Source organism: Saccopteryx bilineata, chromosome 11, assembly GCF_036850765.1.
Source record: "Saccopteryx bilineata isolate mSacBil1 chromosome 11, mSacBil1_pri_phased_curated, whole genome shotgun sequence".
Classification (NCBI taxonomy): Eukaryota; Metazoa; Chordata; class Mammalia; order Chiroptera; family Emballonuridae; genus Saccopteryx; species Saccopteryx bilineata.
In genome coordinates, this window is record NC_089500.1 from 43,787,633 (window position 1) to 43,804,315 (window position 16,683).

Below are 16,683 nucleotides of genomic sequence, written 5' to 3' on the forward strand. Positions count from 1 at the left end.
TATGGGACTGTGACCCAGGCACAGGGACACTCGTGCTTGGGTTCTCCCCAGACATCTGCCTCAGGGCCCACGCTCGAGGTGGATGGAGCAGAGCAACCTGCACTAGTGGTGGAGCCTTAGACACCTGCAGAAGAGGTCGGTTACGGCGATTTATTGGGCCTGCCCCCAGTCTCTTATCAGTGAGACAGCTGCCTTCCTCCACCACACACCAACAGGAAACCAGAGCTGCTATTAGGAATAACAATTGTGAATCACTGGAGAAAGTGCTGCCAAGCCAGGCGTGGGCAAGACAAGTGTGAAAGGAGAGAAAAGGAAAAATAATGAAAAGTTGAATAGGTTCTGCATTCATATTGTTTCAAACTATCAAAGTTCTCACCTTACTAAAATTCAGAGTAAATGTTAAGTGTAGTTTATGCAAGAAAAGACTCAAGGTAAGACTAGTTGACAATTCGTATGTAAAAGAAAAACCTTACCCAAAGATTAGCTAATGAATGCATATTTATAAATCTTAAATGAAAATGGATTGTTCCACTTTTTCCGTGGGAGCCACCGAGGAAGCGTGGCCTTCTCCTCTTCATGCCATGGCGTGTGCTTGTCCACTGACATCAGTGTACTCTGAAAAAGAGGAAGCATCTGGCAAAAGTGTCACTGTGCTTGCTATGTTCAAGGCTCTCATTGACCAGATATTGTAAAGTTTGTTCACACTGACTTGCGCGAAAGCAATAGCCAGCCCTACGCTGCCAGTGAATCAGCAGGTCTTCAAACCAGAGCCGAGTCTCGGGGTGCTCAAATTCCCAGAGCTTGAGGTGGTGGGACCCATCATTCTGGCCAGTGTACCTTCGGAAAAATGTGCCATGGGGCTGCATGTCTGCACCAACCAAACCCTGGCACCACTGCCACTGCAGAGTGAAGAAAACGCAGCAGCGATGTGTCCTGTGCTCTGCATGGCTGCCTCGGCCTCACCAGAGCAGCTCATGTCTAAAGTCCATCGTGCTGAGGAAACTCCTGAAGATATCTTGAAGATAAAGTTGAAGACTAGGCCCTGGCCGGTTGGCTCAGCGGTAGAGCGTCGGCCTGGTGTGCGGGGGATCCGGGTTCGATTCCCGGCCAGGGCACACAGGAGAAGCGCCCATTTGCTTCTCCACCCTTCCCCCTCCTTCCTCTCTGTCTCTCTCTTCCCCTCCCGCAGCCAAGGCTCCATTGGAGCAGGGATGGCCCGGGCGCTGGGGATGGCTCCTTGGCCTCTGCCCCAGGCACTAGAGTGGCTCTGGTCGTGCAGAGCGACGCCCAGGAGGGGCAGAGCATCGCCCCCTGGTGGGCAGAGCGTCGCCCCTGGTGGGCGTGCCGGGTGGATCCCGGTCGGGCGCATGCAGGAGTCTGTCTGACTGTCTCTCCCCATTTCCGGCTTCAGAGAAATACGAAAAAAAAAAAGTTGAAGACTACAAGACAAAGAAGGTTGTCCTGCTTCTTAAGAAACTTAAGCCCTGGGCTCTGGCTGGTTTGCTCAGTAGATAGAGAGCATCAGCCCAGTGTGTGGATGTCCTGGGTTCGAGCCCCATTCAGGGCACACAGGAGAAGTGACCATCTGCTTCTCTCTCTTCCCTCTCCCCCTTTTCTCTCTTCTCCTCCATCACAACTGGTTGAAGCGTTGGCCCCAGGTGCTGAAGATAATGCAGTTTATTTGAGCATCAGCCCCAGACAGGGGTTGCCAGGTGGATCCTTGTTGGGGCACATGTGGGAGTCTGTCTCTCTGTCGCCTCTCTTCTCACAGGAAGGAAGGAAGGAAGGAAGGAAGGAAGGAAGGAAGGAAGGAAGGAAGGAAGGAAGGAAGGAAGGAAGGAAGGAAGGAAGGAAGGAAAAAAGAAAGAAGAAAGGAAGGAAGGAAGGGAGGGAGGGAGGGAGGGAGGGAGGGAGGAAGGAAGGAAGGAAGGAAGGAAGGAAGGAAGGAAGGAAGGAAGGAAGGAAGGAAGGAAGGAAGGAAGGAACTCAAGCCCAGGAATGATTTCAAAGAGGTCCAAGCCTCTCAAATGAGTGCTGGCAAGGGCAAAATGAGAAACTCTTGTCGTACACAGGGGACCTAGCATCACCTATAATGATGACAATGATATCATCAGAGCCTTCAGAAACATCCCTGGAATTATTCTGCTTAATATAAGCAAACCGAATATTTTGAAATTTGCTCCTGGTGGGCTTGTGGGCCATCTCTGCATTTGGAATGAAAGTGCTTTCTGCAAGTTAGGTGATCTGTGTGGCACTTGGTGTAAAGCTGCCTCCCTCAAGAAGAACTACAACCTTCCCACACACAAGATGCTCAGTATAGACCTTAGCAGAATCTTGAAAAGCCCAGAGATCCAAAGAGCCCTCTGGGCACCACGCAAGAAGTCTCATCACAGAGTCCTGAAGGAGAAGAATCCACTGAAACGCCCGAGAGTCATCTTGAAGCTAAACCCACGTGCAAGACCATGCGCCGGAACACATTCTTCACCAGGCCAAGAGCCACAAGCTCTGGGCGGATAAAGTGGCAGCAGCAGCAGGAGCCAGGTCAGATGAGAAGGGGCTCCAGGCAAGAAGCCTGGGGTAGGGAAGGAAGAAAAGAAGGCTGTTGGTGTTAAAAGTCGAAGAAGCCTTTGGTGGGGGAAAAAAAAAAGCTGCAGCTACCAGGAGACCAATGGCTGAGAAGAAGCCCACAGGAAAGAAACCCATCACAGAAGAAAAGCATACGGCATAAATTTGTTTATTCCATAAAGATCAAATCACTGTGGACAGCTAATTTTGAATAAAAATCAGATCACAGACAAAAAAGAAAATAGATTGTTTCATCAAAAGATGATTCCCTGCCCTGGCCGGTTGGCTCAGCGGTAGAGCGTCGGCCTAGCGTGCGGAGGACCCGGGTTCGATTCCCGGCCAGGGCACACAGGAGAAGCGCCCATTTGCTTCTCCACCCCTCCGCCGTGCTTTCCTCTCTGTCTCTCTCTTCCCCTCCCGCAGCCAAGGCTCCATTGGAGTAAAGATGGCCCGGGCGCTGGGGATGGCTCTGTGGCCTCTGCCTCAGGCGCTAGAGTGGCTCTGGTCGCAACATGGCGACGCCCAGGATGGGCAGAGCATCGCCCCCTGGTGGGCAGAGCGTTGCCCCCTGGTGGGCGTGCCGGGTGGATCCCGGTCGGGCGCATGTGGGAGTCTGTCTGACTGTCTCTCCCTGTTTCCAGCTTCAGAAAGATAAAAAAATAAAATAAAATAAAAAGATGATTCCCTGATTTATCTGACTTTAAATTAACCCACTAGTTATTTGTCTGACAAAGTCAGGTAAAGGAATTTTTATAAATATACTGCTCACAAACATTAGGGGATATTTCAAAATGAATATGAAGTGAGGCCCTGGCTGGTTGGTTCGGGGGTAGAGCATCGGCCTGGCGTGCAGAAGTCCCGGGTTCGATTCCCGGCCAGGGCACACAGGAGAAGCGCCCATCTGCTTCTCCACCCTTCCCCCTCTCCTTTCTCTCTGTCTCTCTCTTCCCCTCCAGCAGCCAAGGCTCCATTGGAGCAAAGTTGGCCCGGGTGCTGAGGATGGCTCCATTACCTCCGCCTCAGGCACTAGAATGGCCCTGGTTGAAACAGAGCAACACCCCAGATGGGCAGAGCATCGCCCCCTGGTGGGCTTGCCAGGTGAATCCTGGTCGGGTGCATGTGGGAGTTTGTCTCTCTGCCTCTCTGCTTCTCACTTCAGGAAATTACAAAAAAAAAAAAAAAAGAATATGAAGTGATTAAAAAAAAAGCATTTGATTTTTTTTATTAAACAAGAACATCAGAAAAGCAAACAAGTCAAATGAGATGCAAAACCAACTTTTATTTCATTGATGAAAATGCACTATACAAAAGGCTGAAAGTATTGAAGAATCTGCATGTTCCCTGATCCCCTAATTTTTGTGAGCAGTGTATTAACATTTTCCTCATTCCTCAAATGAACTGTAAGTTTCAGAAAGGTGGGAACCATGTGTGTTTTGTTGATATAAATAAGTGTGAAATACTCTGAGAAATGTTACAAAGGAGAGGAAAGGACTATAACACCATTGGGCATCTGACCTGGTCAGTGAGGCGAGGGAAATTTTCCTTAAATAAGTGATATTTGAGATAAAATCCAAAATTAAACTGGTATAGGGGGTTAAGTAGAGCAGCAAAAGAGACACAACATTCCAGACATAAATATAGCATGTGTAAAGGCCCTGTGGCAAGAGGAAATTGGAGGAAGGAAAATATACTTTCAGTAGATGGAGACAAATCCGGGGGTAGGGAGGGTGTAATACAACCTAATTTGCACTTTGAGAATATTGACTATAGCATGGAAAATAGATTAAAACGGAGTTAGGGATGTGGGGCAGGGTATCAGTTAGGTGTACATTGCAGTGGTCCAAACAAGAGGTGATGGAGATGGAAAGAATGGACCAATTTGAGAAACCGATAGAACTTGGTGATAATTTCTACTGGGGATGGGGGATGAGGGATAGAGACACCAAAGATGACTCCCAGGTTTCCAGTTTGAATAGCGGATAAATGGGTGCACTAAGATATGAAAAACGAGAAGAGGTTTGGTTGGGGAAATCATTAACTCAGTCTTGAATATTATGAACTTGAGATGCTTTTGGAACACCTAAGCAGAGATGTCAAGTAAAGCACTGGATGTAAGGGTCTGGGGAGCCTCCCTGTTCTCTAGTGATCAAGAACACACTATTAAGTGTGCCTTACCTTTGATTCTCCTGCATTCCCTTACCCCTGGTTTTGAGGATACAATTCAAATGTATTTTCTTCAACATAATTTCCCCCCTTGGTCTATTATTCTCAGCAATAAGAGTGGCTTAAGGTTTAGTAAGACTTTGTCACAAACTTACTCTTCATTAATTGTTCATTCCAAAATTCTAAACAACACTGAACTGAAATTTACAAGCTAGTGGGAGAGACGGGCAGCAGACAGACTGTGGCATCAGCATCGTGGGAGCGCATGTGCAGGCCTCCCCCGTGGGAGCGCACCAGCACCGTGGGAGTGCACGGACAGGCCTCCCCTGTGGGAGCGCACGGGCATCGGCATCCTGGGAGCGCACCGGCAGGCCTCCCCTGTGGGAGCGCACTAGCACCGTGGGAGCGCACCGACCGGCAGGCCTCACTCCAACGAGAACCTGCTGCAGGAGTGTAGTCAACTGGCAGCATTTACATACTTTGAAGAATTGTTTCCACTTGCTGCTTCAGGAATTAGAATTTAGAACTCTGCCTTACAGGGTTTCCACAGCTGTTAATGTGCTACCACAACACAGAAGGGTCAGACCTTTCAGGGGTTACGTGGCAGATAAAATGCATCGGAAGTGTCTTCCAGATTTTTACAGGTGGTGTAGAAACAGGTAAAGACACAAGCCACAAGGGCGCTGGTGCTTCTGTGTGCTCTTGCCATCTTTCGACATATTTTTAAAACACCATTTCTTCAGGAAGAAATAAAATTATAATTTTAAAACCCTAGTTAGCTCTGAGGCACTATAACTGAGGATTCTTTTCCAAGGAGATACAGCGATAACAGATGGAAATCATGTCTGGTTTTGGTCACTGGAGAGTATAATCTTATAACAGGACATGGTTATGTAAATCATTAGAAATAATAATTAGCTCTCATCACACCCAAGGAATGTCCAGCAATTACCTAACTTTAACCAGTAGCTCTAAGAGATGGACGAACTTCACATATTTCTCTGGGCTGTGCCCTTTCTTCTGTCAGGTCACCTAGGGCTGGGGTCATCTAGGGGTCATCTAGAAGTGGGGGGCAGGAAGGATGCAACACAGAGAGAGAAGGTTTTGTGCAGCAGAAAAAATATGCCTTTGTGGTCAGGCAAACCTTCACACAGAAGGTTTATAGCCCAACTCTAAAGCTAGTTGATTCATATCCCAACTCTAAAGCTAGTTTGCAATGAGAACTGTTTAGTTTTTTTGTTTGTTTGTTTTCACTTATAAAAGGAGGATAATAATGCAGAGACAGCTATGGAGAAGATGAGCCAATAGGATGAACATGCAGTATCTAGGGCAGTGCGTGGCACATTAAAAACAACACTTAATAAATGTTCTCCTCTGGCTTTTCCACACTTAACCCCAAGGACAGGAGCCATTAACGTAAAATGGCCAAAGACACCATAAAGAAAGTTGACAGCCCTGGACAGAGCTCAGCTGGTTAGAGCCTTGTCCCGAAGCACAGAGGCTGCCGGTTTGATTCTCGGTCAGGGCACATTCACTTGTTTCCCTTTGCCTAGAATGTAAGCTAGTTGAGGGCAAGGATTTTTGTCAGCTTTGTTTACCGCGCACCCCAGCACCCAGAACAATGCCCAGCATATACATAGTAGACACTCAAATATTTGCTGAATAAATCACCACGTAGAATTTTCATAACTTAGCCTTCTCCCTCTGGATTGGTGCAAGGGGCAAACAACAGCAACAAAATATACCGGGAAACGGCAGTCGTGACCCGAATTCACACGTCTCTGTCTGCTTCTCTCAAACTCTGAACAGAACTGCCGGTGCGCACAGACACTCAGTTTTTAAGGGCATGGGTGAGAACAAAAGCTGCATATATCCTGCCAGCTGCCTCTTTGAAATGACCCTGATGGGGAGTCAAACAATTCCAAATTCAATAAACATTTATAACAATCGTGTTATAACCTATAACCATGACAACAGAAAACTAACTACATTAAAAACCAAACATGTTTTTCTTCAATAGACATGAACTTAGACCCTTGAAATGGAGGCTGTTTTCTATAATAATTTATCTTATTTTCTTATTAAAAACTAGTACCTATCCATGCTGTAAAATATTGAAAATATAGATCATCAAGAAAAACATTACAATCACAATCTTACTACCCAAAAATAACCACTGTTAAGACCTTGCTATGTCTCGTTCCAAACAATGCCAGGTGGCCACATATGAATACGTCAATAGAAATGGGACCCTACTGTATGTATTACTTTATAACCCACTTAACACCTTTCCATGTCAGAAATTATTCCCGATTTATTCACCATTGGATACTAGGCTACTGCTGCACATTTAAGTTAATCCTATTTTTTACTATTCTAATGTTGCAATGGTTATCTTGAATATACTCTCTTATGTTCATGATGTTTTTGTAATATTCACCATAAATCCCCCAAGAGCAATTGCTGTTCAAAGATACATACATTAAAGTTTGTAACTGGTTATAAAATTGCCTTCCAGAGGTTCTACTGACTCACCCTCTACTATGGACTACACAGTTGTATTCCCCCAAAATTCACATGTTAAAACCCTAACTCCAGATGGCATTTGGAGGTGGGGCATTTAAGAGGAAGTTAGGTCATAATGGTAGAGCTCTCGTGATGGAATTAGCACCTGATAAGAAAAGAGCCCAAACTATTTATTAATGCACTCTTTCTTTCCCCATTACTCACTCATAAGGTGGCACCATCTGGACCTCCTGTGCTGGTTTATTCTTATATTATCCTAAGTGTCAACAAAGGAGGCAAGATGGAATTAAACCCTGCGGTGGTCCTGGCAGAATCTTGGGTCCCTGTGGTGCATGGGCCTCTGCGGAGTGGCTGAGCCAGTGAGTGTGAGTCTGTGTCTATGTGTGTGTGTGTGTGTGTGTAGGAAGGGATCTCACAGCAGCTCTCAGGGGGAAAGATAACAGACTGTACAATTGCAGACTGCAGTCCCTGTGGAAGGACGTTTGCCACAGGGTCTGGTTTGAAAATTGTGGTGATGCATGATTGTTCTTCCCGGATTTATGATTTATATCTCACACAATTTATAAGCACAGATACAAATACGGCATCTTGCTTGAGTTGTGGACTTGTTTTTTGCTTGAGCACACTCTGTGGCCCCTAAGAACCCCGCTGAACACAGCATTTTACAAGCATGTAAAATGTTGGTGTGAATTATAATAAAACTGTTGTTATTGAGATGAAGGTTAATTAAATTAAGTCACTTGTTTTCCAAATAGCGATATATTATTGATGGAACATCTGTTCCCTGAAAATACTCAGTTTATCTGTTCATGACTGCCTGAAGGTCTCCTTGAGCTGAATTCTTGAAAATTCTCTGTTATACTGACACCCAGTGGACCCATAAACAGTTTCCAAACATGAAAATAACAAGCAACCAAGGTACCAAGGTTTACAAGTTGACTATTGGCCTAAACAGTAATACCTTACAATTATACAGTCAACACTGTTATCATTTACAAGGACTTCTAGATATATTAACTCAATACTTACAAAGATTCCTAGATCTTATTTTTTTGGTCCATTACTGGTGACTGTAGTCCCCAAAGAGTCTTATTCTCTTTTCTTTCTTTCCTCCTCTTCATAGACGTTTCTCCTTCCCTCGTCATCCTTCCTCTGACTCACAGAGGGCCACACACCCTTGACAACGTTCAACCCTAATATTACTTGAAACCAAGAACCCTGTGAAGATAGTCTGTGTGACAGAGAGTAGCTTAGAGTTGTAGTCAGCAAACCATGGCCCACAGGCCAATCCCCACCTGCTCTCTGGTTCTGAAAACAGCTTGCTGTTTGCAGACAACCACCCCTGCCCCTTATGCACTGCCTGTTACTGCTTTCCTATGACGGAGGCCGAGTGGAGTAGTTGTGACTGCGATGGCATGGCTCACAAACCCTAAAATATTTACTCTCTGTCTCTTGTTTGCCGAGTCCCGATTCAATGCAGGCAGCTGGGCCCCAACCTCCGGACTCACAAGCGGGGCTGCCCAAGGTTTCTCACACGAGGCAGCGTTGCTGGCGAGATAGAAAGGACCTGGTCACCATCTTGTCTGTGAAGTTCCATTCTTCAGGCACTTTCACAACTGGTTCTTTCCATTTGGAATCATCACTTCTTCCCATTTCCCATTTCATTCCCTGGCCCAAGATTCTCAACATATAACCCCATATCCTGCTCAATGGAATTCGTGTCACTTTCAGTGAGGTTCTCACAACCCCTGAAGGTCAGCCAGGGCCAGCGCTCAAGTCCCAACATCGTCCTGTGTGAAAGACCACTCTCCTCCTTCCCTGTAGGCCAACCTGGACCCTGCTGCAGAACTCGGGCTGCCACCTGAAGCCGCCAGCCAGGGGGTCACCCTCCCCCCGATCAGCAGACACCTCACCACTCCCACAAGGCCCAGGGCTGGTGCACAGCTGAGCCTTCGGACTCAGACTGCAGGGACAGCCTAGAGCAGAGGAGATGCCAGGACTGAGAAACAGAGGCCAAAAAGACAAAAGTGAGAGAAATACAGGTTGCTCAGGCCCCCAAATCCTCAGTGAGACGGGCTAGAAAAGAGCTCTCCTTTCTAATACACACAAGGAAGAGGAAAAGCCCAGTACAAGCACCTCGCCAGTCCACAGTCCACAAGGGCTGACGATCCAACTAGCAGACACAGGCTTCGATCTCAGATCTGGTAGCGGTGCACTTCACACTGCCAGCTCTGCCTGGGAAGGGGCCACCAGGGGCTGTGCTGACACACAGTGACGGGGACACGAGGTGTGGTCCATAATAGAGCATGAGTTCATTAAATTCCTATGCATGGGGTGGGGTAGGCATGACCTGCATGTGTCAAAGGTCAGAAATCCTGTCCTGAAAAAGGTAACTACCTCAGGGTAACACATGTGACTCTTTAAAAAGAAAAAAAAGCCTCACACTTATAGAAACTGCATAAAAGCAGTTGCCAGGAACTGGGGGGTTGGGAAATAGGAAGAGGTTAGTAAAAGGGCGCAAATTTTCAGACAAGATGAACAAGGTCTGAGGATCTGTGGTGACTACGGTTGATAGCCCTGTATTATATAATTGAAACTGGCTAAGGGAGTATAACTGAAATAGTCTTACTATAAACAGGTAAATATGTGAGGTGATGGACCTGTTCATTAACTAGATGCTGGGAATCTTTCACAGTATATAAATATATCAAATAACCACAATGTACACTTTAAATATCTTCCCATTTTATTTGTCAACTATACCTCAATAAAACTGAAAGAAAGAACCCCTCCCTTTTATCACCCCTGGCCTCGTGGACTCTCCTCCCGGGAACAATCATAGTCACCACACCAACACCAATCGGGTTTTATTTAGTATTATGTCCCTCCAGTGGCTTTCAGCATGTTTCCTGAGGAAGTTTTGGAAGTTGGTTTTATTATCCCCTAAAAGTAATTTGTACATATATATATATTTACAGCATTCCTTTGGAGAAAAAACAACAGGGTAAAATATCAAAAAACACATGAAGCCCTGGCCGGTTGGCTCAGCGGTAGAGCGTCGGCCTGGCATGCAGGAGTCCCAGGTTCAATTCCCGGCCAGGGCACACAGGAGAGGCACCCATTTGCTTCTCCACCCCTCCCCCTCTCCTTCCTCTCTGTCTCTCTCTTCCCCTCCTGCAGCGAGACTCCATTGGAGCAAAGATGGCCCGGGCACTGGGGGCGCTGGGGATGGCTCTGTGGCCTCTGCCTCAGGCGCTAGAATGGCTCTGGACGCAACAGAGCGACGCCCCAGAGGGGCAAAGCATCGCCCCCTGGTGGGCATGCTGGGTGGATCCCGGTCGGGCGCATGTGGGAGTCTGTCTGACTGCCTCCCCGTTTCCACCTTCAGAAAAATGAAAAAGAAAAAAAAAACCATGAATATGAGTGCTAACTTTCCTTTGTGAGCAAAGATGACTTTTTATAAAACTACAAGAGTCAATCACAATAAAATGTGAACACATTAAAACATAAGCAGTAAATTCCAACCACCAGTAGTTTTAATGAAAGTGGGCTATCTCACTTAAAAACAAGCAAGCAATCATTAAAAGGAAGTAGTCTGGATCCTGATTGTCTCACTGTTCATTTCTTTAGGGACAGGGCTGAGTTTATTTGGAAGTTTTATCAAAGACATTTGTTATGATTCTCCATAAAAACTCTCAATAAAAAGTTAAGGTGTGGGGGCTTCTCCCTCATCTGTTAGAAATCTCTGGTCACAAAGGTGTCATGGAATAAAATTTTTAACTTAGAACTTCTCATACTTGAAAACTTGAAAGTTTAAAGTGGCAAGTAGGTTAAAAATCATTTTAAAAGTGCTTTTATTTAAACATGTAGGCTGGTAATTTAGTATTTGGAAGACAATGTCTAAATCTCTAATGAAATCACATCTGAGTCACCCTCAGTGATGGTTCAAGAATCTGGTAAAGAGTGCCCTGTTCTCACTGTGCTGCCTACCAGATGAAAAAGGTCACAAATTTCTTTTAGGATCATGTTTTGGAAATATAGACAGCCTTCGGCAAAGGGCTTCAGCATCTGCTAGAAAAAGCACTTCAACATTCTGCAATGGCTTGGCAACAGCAGTAGTTGCCATACGATGACAAGCTTGTAGCTGGAAACCAGTGCTATCTTTTGCAAGGCAGAAGCCTTCAAAGGCATCATCCAACAGTTGGTGGTAATAACCGGTTGCCAAGGAAACATCCTGCAGGAGAGTGATTGCATTGGGTTACTTGGTGGAGTCAACATGCGATGTGGCGAGAGACTGACCAACATAGCAGATACGGCCTCGCTGCAATGTAAGAAATATGGTGCCCGGTTCTGTAACTGGTTTGAGAGGGAATCTGGGCTTCTGCTGTGCTCCAGGTTATAAGGACAGACTGAGTGAGCTCTCTGTGGCACAGACTACTAAGCACCAACTTGGGACCCAGCCTCACCATTATAACCCCTACTCCACAATGACTTCAGGGACTTCAACTGTCTCCCTGCTGTTGTTCTCATTTTGAGCAGAGCCCAACCTCTGCCATCCCCACGCAAATACACAGTCATACAGCAAAGCTAGGCTTCAGTGTCCTCATGACATCATCAAGTAGCCAACGCTAGTAGGAAGCAGCAGCCACAGCAAACACACACCCAGCCCAGCATACACGAAGGGACTCTAGTGCTGTGTCCTTGTTTGCCATCTGGTAACTGGGCCTGTGGCAACTGGAAATTTGGGGCTGTGTCACAGCTGCTAACCACACAGCATCAAATAACTGTAAGACACTGAGATCTTGGCCAAGAAGCTTGACTGAGCACAATCATGCGTGTGGCTGTGAAACCATCTAAGCAAGTCCAGGAGATAGAAGTGAACGGGTCTCTAAGATGTTTAGCAAGGAGACTGAATGGGTATGACCATGGATCTTCTGAGATTAGTGGAACGTAGCACTGGGTGAGCTCAAGGGACAACAGTGTCTAGTGGATCTCAAAGCTCTACCATCAAATGACCACTTCTTCCAGGAAAAGAATCTTGGAAATCTTTGACTTCACCCAGTTCTACTACTCATTCCTCCCGCCCCCATAAAAAAGCAATAAAAGTATGAAAAATCCCAGCATTAGATAAATAGGTAAATAAAATGTGGTATATAATGTGGCATACAGAGAAAATACGGGCCTGTGGCATATGGGCACTGTGCCTGACCTGTGGTGGCGCAGTGGATAAAGCGTCGACCTGGAACACTGAGGTTGCCAGTTTGAAACCCTGGGCTTGCCTGGTCAAGGCACATATGGGAGTTGATCCTTCCTGCTCCTCCCCACTTCTCTCTCTCTCACTCTCTCTCTCCTCTCTAAAATGAATAAATCTAAAAAAAATTTTTTAATATATATTCAGCCTTAAAAAAGGAATGAAATTCTGACACATGCCACAACATGGATGAACATTGAAACCTTATGCTAAGTGAAATAAGCCAGTCACAAAAAGACAAATATTGTATGATTCCACTTAAACGGGGCACCTAGACTAGGCAAATTCATAGACATGAACAAGTAGAACAGAGATTTACTAGGGGCTGGAGGTAAGGGAGAGTGGGAGGTATTGTTTAATGGGCACAGAATTCCCGTTAGGGATGACGAAACAGTTCTGGAGATGGACGGTGGAGATGGTTGCACAACAGTGTAAATGTCCTTAATGCGACTGAACTGTGCACTTAAAAACTGTTCATGATGGTAAATTTTATGCTATGTATATTTTACATACAAAAAACCTTTAAGTATGAACAATGGCATTGCTTTTAAGTAAACATGACTAAGGTAATATTGAAGACTATTACTAAATAAGTAAATAATTCACATCAGAACTTGTAGGATACTTATGGTCAGGATCACTCTAAGAGTGGAAGACCCGTGTTAACAAGCACTGTTGCACCCGAGTTCAAAATCTGGCAGTGAATTCCTTCTTTTTTTTTTTTTAGCTTTTTATTTATTCATTTTTAGAGAGAGGGGAGAGAGAGAGAAGGGGGGAGGAGCAGGAAGCATCAACTCTCATATGTGTCTTGACTGGGCAAGCCCAGGGTTTCAAATTGGTGACCTCAACATTCCAGGTTGACACTTCATCCACTGTGCCACCACAAGTCAGGCAAATTCCTTTATTCTAGTCCAATCTTTTGCTTCTGTGAAGGAATAAATTCAACCATCTGGGGTCATTTTGCTTCATTATTTAACAGAATATTAGAACCATCACAGGCCTTGTAAATTCAGGGCCCATTTGTTTATATAAAGACTCAGTGCTCACTGAACTATATAAAGTAATATCACATGTAAAATCCCAAAATATCTTTATTTTATCAAGTTGAGGACACTATATCATGGAAATGCAAATTATGACATAATGAACTAGTCCTTTGGATTAGTTAAGCATGTTTTGTGGAATATTCTTTCAGCAGATAATCTAGGGCATAATCAGGTCAGGGAGATTAACCCACACCTATGCTCCCAGGGCCACTCCTTCATAAAGTCTCTAATACTAGATCTGCCCTGACTGGACAGCTCGGTTGGTTACACTTAGAGTATTGGCTCGATACCAACAAACACTGGGGGTTCCATCCCTGGTCAGGGCACACACAGGAGCAGATCGACGTTTCTGTCTCTTTCTCTCTCTTTATGATTAAAAAAAATTTTAAATGCTAATTTTTTCCTCTCCAGTTTTTTTTTTTTTTTTTTTTTTTTTTTTTTTTGTATTTTTCTGAAGCTGGAAATGGGGAGAGACAGACAGACTCCCGCATGCGCCCGACCGGGATCCACCCGGCACGCCCACCAGGGGCGACGCTCTGCCCACCAGGGGGCGATGCTCTGCCCCTCCGGGGCGTCGCTCTGCCGCGACCTGAGCCACTCTAGTGCCTGGGGCAGAGGCCAAGAAGCCATCCCCAGTGCCCGGACCATCTTTGCTCCAATGGAGCCTTGGCTGCGGGAGGGGAAGAGAGACAGAGAGGAAGGGGGGGGGCGGGGGTGGAGAAGCAAATGGGCGCTTCTCCTATGTGCCCTGGCCGGGAATCGAACCCGGGTCCCCTGCACGCCAGGCCGACGCTCTACCGCTGAGCCAACCGGCCAGGGCTTCCTCTCCAGTTTTATATTTTCGGGAAATGATTATTATTATTTATACTAGAGATGTTCCCAAAGTTTCCCCAGACTGTCAAGCATAGGTATGACTTAGCAATTAAGCGGTTAATCTGATTATTGGGCAGATAAACTAAACTACAAGGAGAAAGTCTTGGCCAGATGATTCAGTTCCGATGTTTACCTTACTCATATAAACCTTAACTTCATTTTCTTTTCATTTTGTGCATCTTTTCAGGCGAGGCATGATGTTCTCAAAGAATCCTGAGAATTTATCCAGGAGAGGCAGGCAGGAATAGCCATTCAGATTATAATTTTGGCTGAAAAGTGTCACAGCCCTTGAGATTTCTTTTAAATATATTGGAAAAGCTGTGTTAATAGAATCGTAACAATTAATGTGATGCATGCTATGAACTGGACCAGGGAGCAGAATGGGGATAGGAGAAGGTTATAAAGGATATTACTGAGAAAACTGGCAAAACGTGAATATGGTCTGTTGATAAGATAATAGTATCTCACCAATGTTAATTTCCTGATTTTGCCAACTGTACAGTAGTCATGTAAAAAAAGTGTCCTTGCTCTTAGGAAATACACGCTAAAGAATTTAGAAGTAAAGAAAAGAGGTATCTTACTCTGAAATCTTAAACTTATTCTCAAATGGTTCAGAAAAAACATATATATCATTCTATATAAAGAAAAAACGATAAAAGTGTGGCAGCTAATAATTGGGCAACCTGAGTTAGAATATGAAAATTATGTTATTTCTTTCTTTTTCTTTTAATTTTTTTATTTTATTTATTCATTTTTAGAGAAGACAGAGAGAGGGAGAGAGACAGAGAGAGAGAGAAGGGGGAAGGAGCTGGAAGCATCAACTCCCATATATGCCTTGACCAGGCAAGCCCAGGATTTCAAACTGGCGACCTCAGCATTTCCAGGTCGACACTTTATCCACTGCGCCACCACAGGTCAGGCAACTATGTTATTTCTAACTCTTTTATAAGAAAACAATTTCAGAATAAAAATATTTAAAGTTTATTTAAAACCTCACTCATAGTGGTCCTATGATCTAAACTAAAGCCGAATTCATATGGTATCATGTTATATATCTCAACTAATTTTAATATATTAGTGCCATTATTAACCAGAAAACACTACTGAAATTCTATTTCATTATAAATTCATTGAGTCTCATGGGTAGAAGGGAACCAAGAGACCAAACAACTCAAACAACCATGTTTTGCAATGTACAACCAAAGAAATTAAATCCTGTAAAAAGGAAACAAGTATGAATCACGAAGCACAGAAGAGGTTCTACCTTGAATTGCTGTTGATCTCAACCCAGCCCAGCTTCCATGACACATGAAGCAAAAGTCCACCGATTAACGTCTGCCACCTGAAAAGAATAAAGCCAAACTGAATTTATTTTCTTAAATTTTTATTGATTTTTTTTCCAATCTGAATTTACCATAGTGCCATGGTCTCAAAGCCATCCAGCCACATAAGATCTGTCAACTGACATAAATATACACATCCAGGCCTTCTTACGACTGTTTTTCCCACTCTCTCCTAGTTATCAACCCAATTCTCAGCCCTGTCCTTGCCAACTTTACTTAGTCCCCTGAATCCAGCTGTGCCAGTAAGTGCTGACTTTGGTCCTCTCATATTCCAGACTTCCCCTGAACAACCTTACTCACAGCCACCTCTTTTCCCATGACCTCTACACTGATGGTTCTCAAGTCCCCCTTCTCACCCAGAAGCCCCACAAGCTCCCAAATAGAGCATTCCTAAAACGTTACCTTGAACTTTCTCCTCACCATCCTGGCCATCCTCCCACTGCCCCAATCAGCCAAAACAGAAAGCGAGCCCTCCTCCATCCTCATCCCCCTCACTTACTTGCAAAATTCTATTGCTTTTACCCCAACAACAGTTCCCTTCCCTCCCTTATACCTCTGCCTACTTCAGACTTTCACCATCTCACAGCTGAACCATGGACACTGTCCCCTCTCTCCAGGGTTGTCTTACTTCATCCAGTCTCTACACTGAGACCAAGGAATTTGTTATGAAATGCTAACTTAATTGTGCTACTCGCTTGTTTTAAGAATGGTTCATTCTTCCCGGTGCTGCAGGTGGCACCTCTCATCCTCTCTTCTGCCACAGCATACTTGGTCATGAAGCTCACTGACATGTCTCCTCAGCTCGCAGGGTTCCAGGTGAGCACAGGCTATAAAATAAACATCCCTCTTGCCTGACCAGGTGGTGGCACACTGGATAGAGCATCGACCTGGGATGCTGAGGACCCAGGTTCAAAAC

At 45.0% G+C, this 16,683-nt stretch overlaps 1 protein-coding gene and 1 pseudogene across 1 annotated transcript in view; one reads left to right on the plus strand and one right to left on the minus strand.

Moving 5' to 3' along the window:
• LOC136315732 (UDP-N-acetylglucosamine transporter TMEM241) overlaps positions 1-16,683 on the minus strand; it is a 90,359-nt gene that overhangs the window by 64,100 nt on the left and 9,576 nt on the right. The window contains exon 3 of the mRNA XM_066247587.1: positions 15,689-15,766. Coding sequence (XP_066103684.1) covers positions 15,689-15,766 — 78 coding nt within the window. The remainder of the gene's footprint in view (positions 1-15,688; positions 15,767-16,683) is intronic.
• LOC136315597 (large ribosomal subunit protein uL4 pseudogene) lies at positions 582-2,728 on the plus strand (annotated as a pseudogene).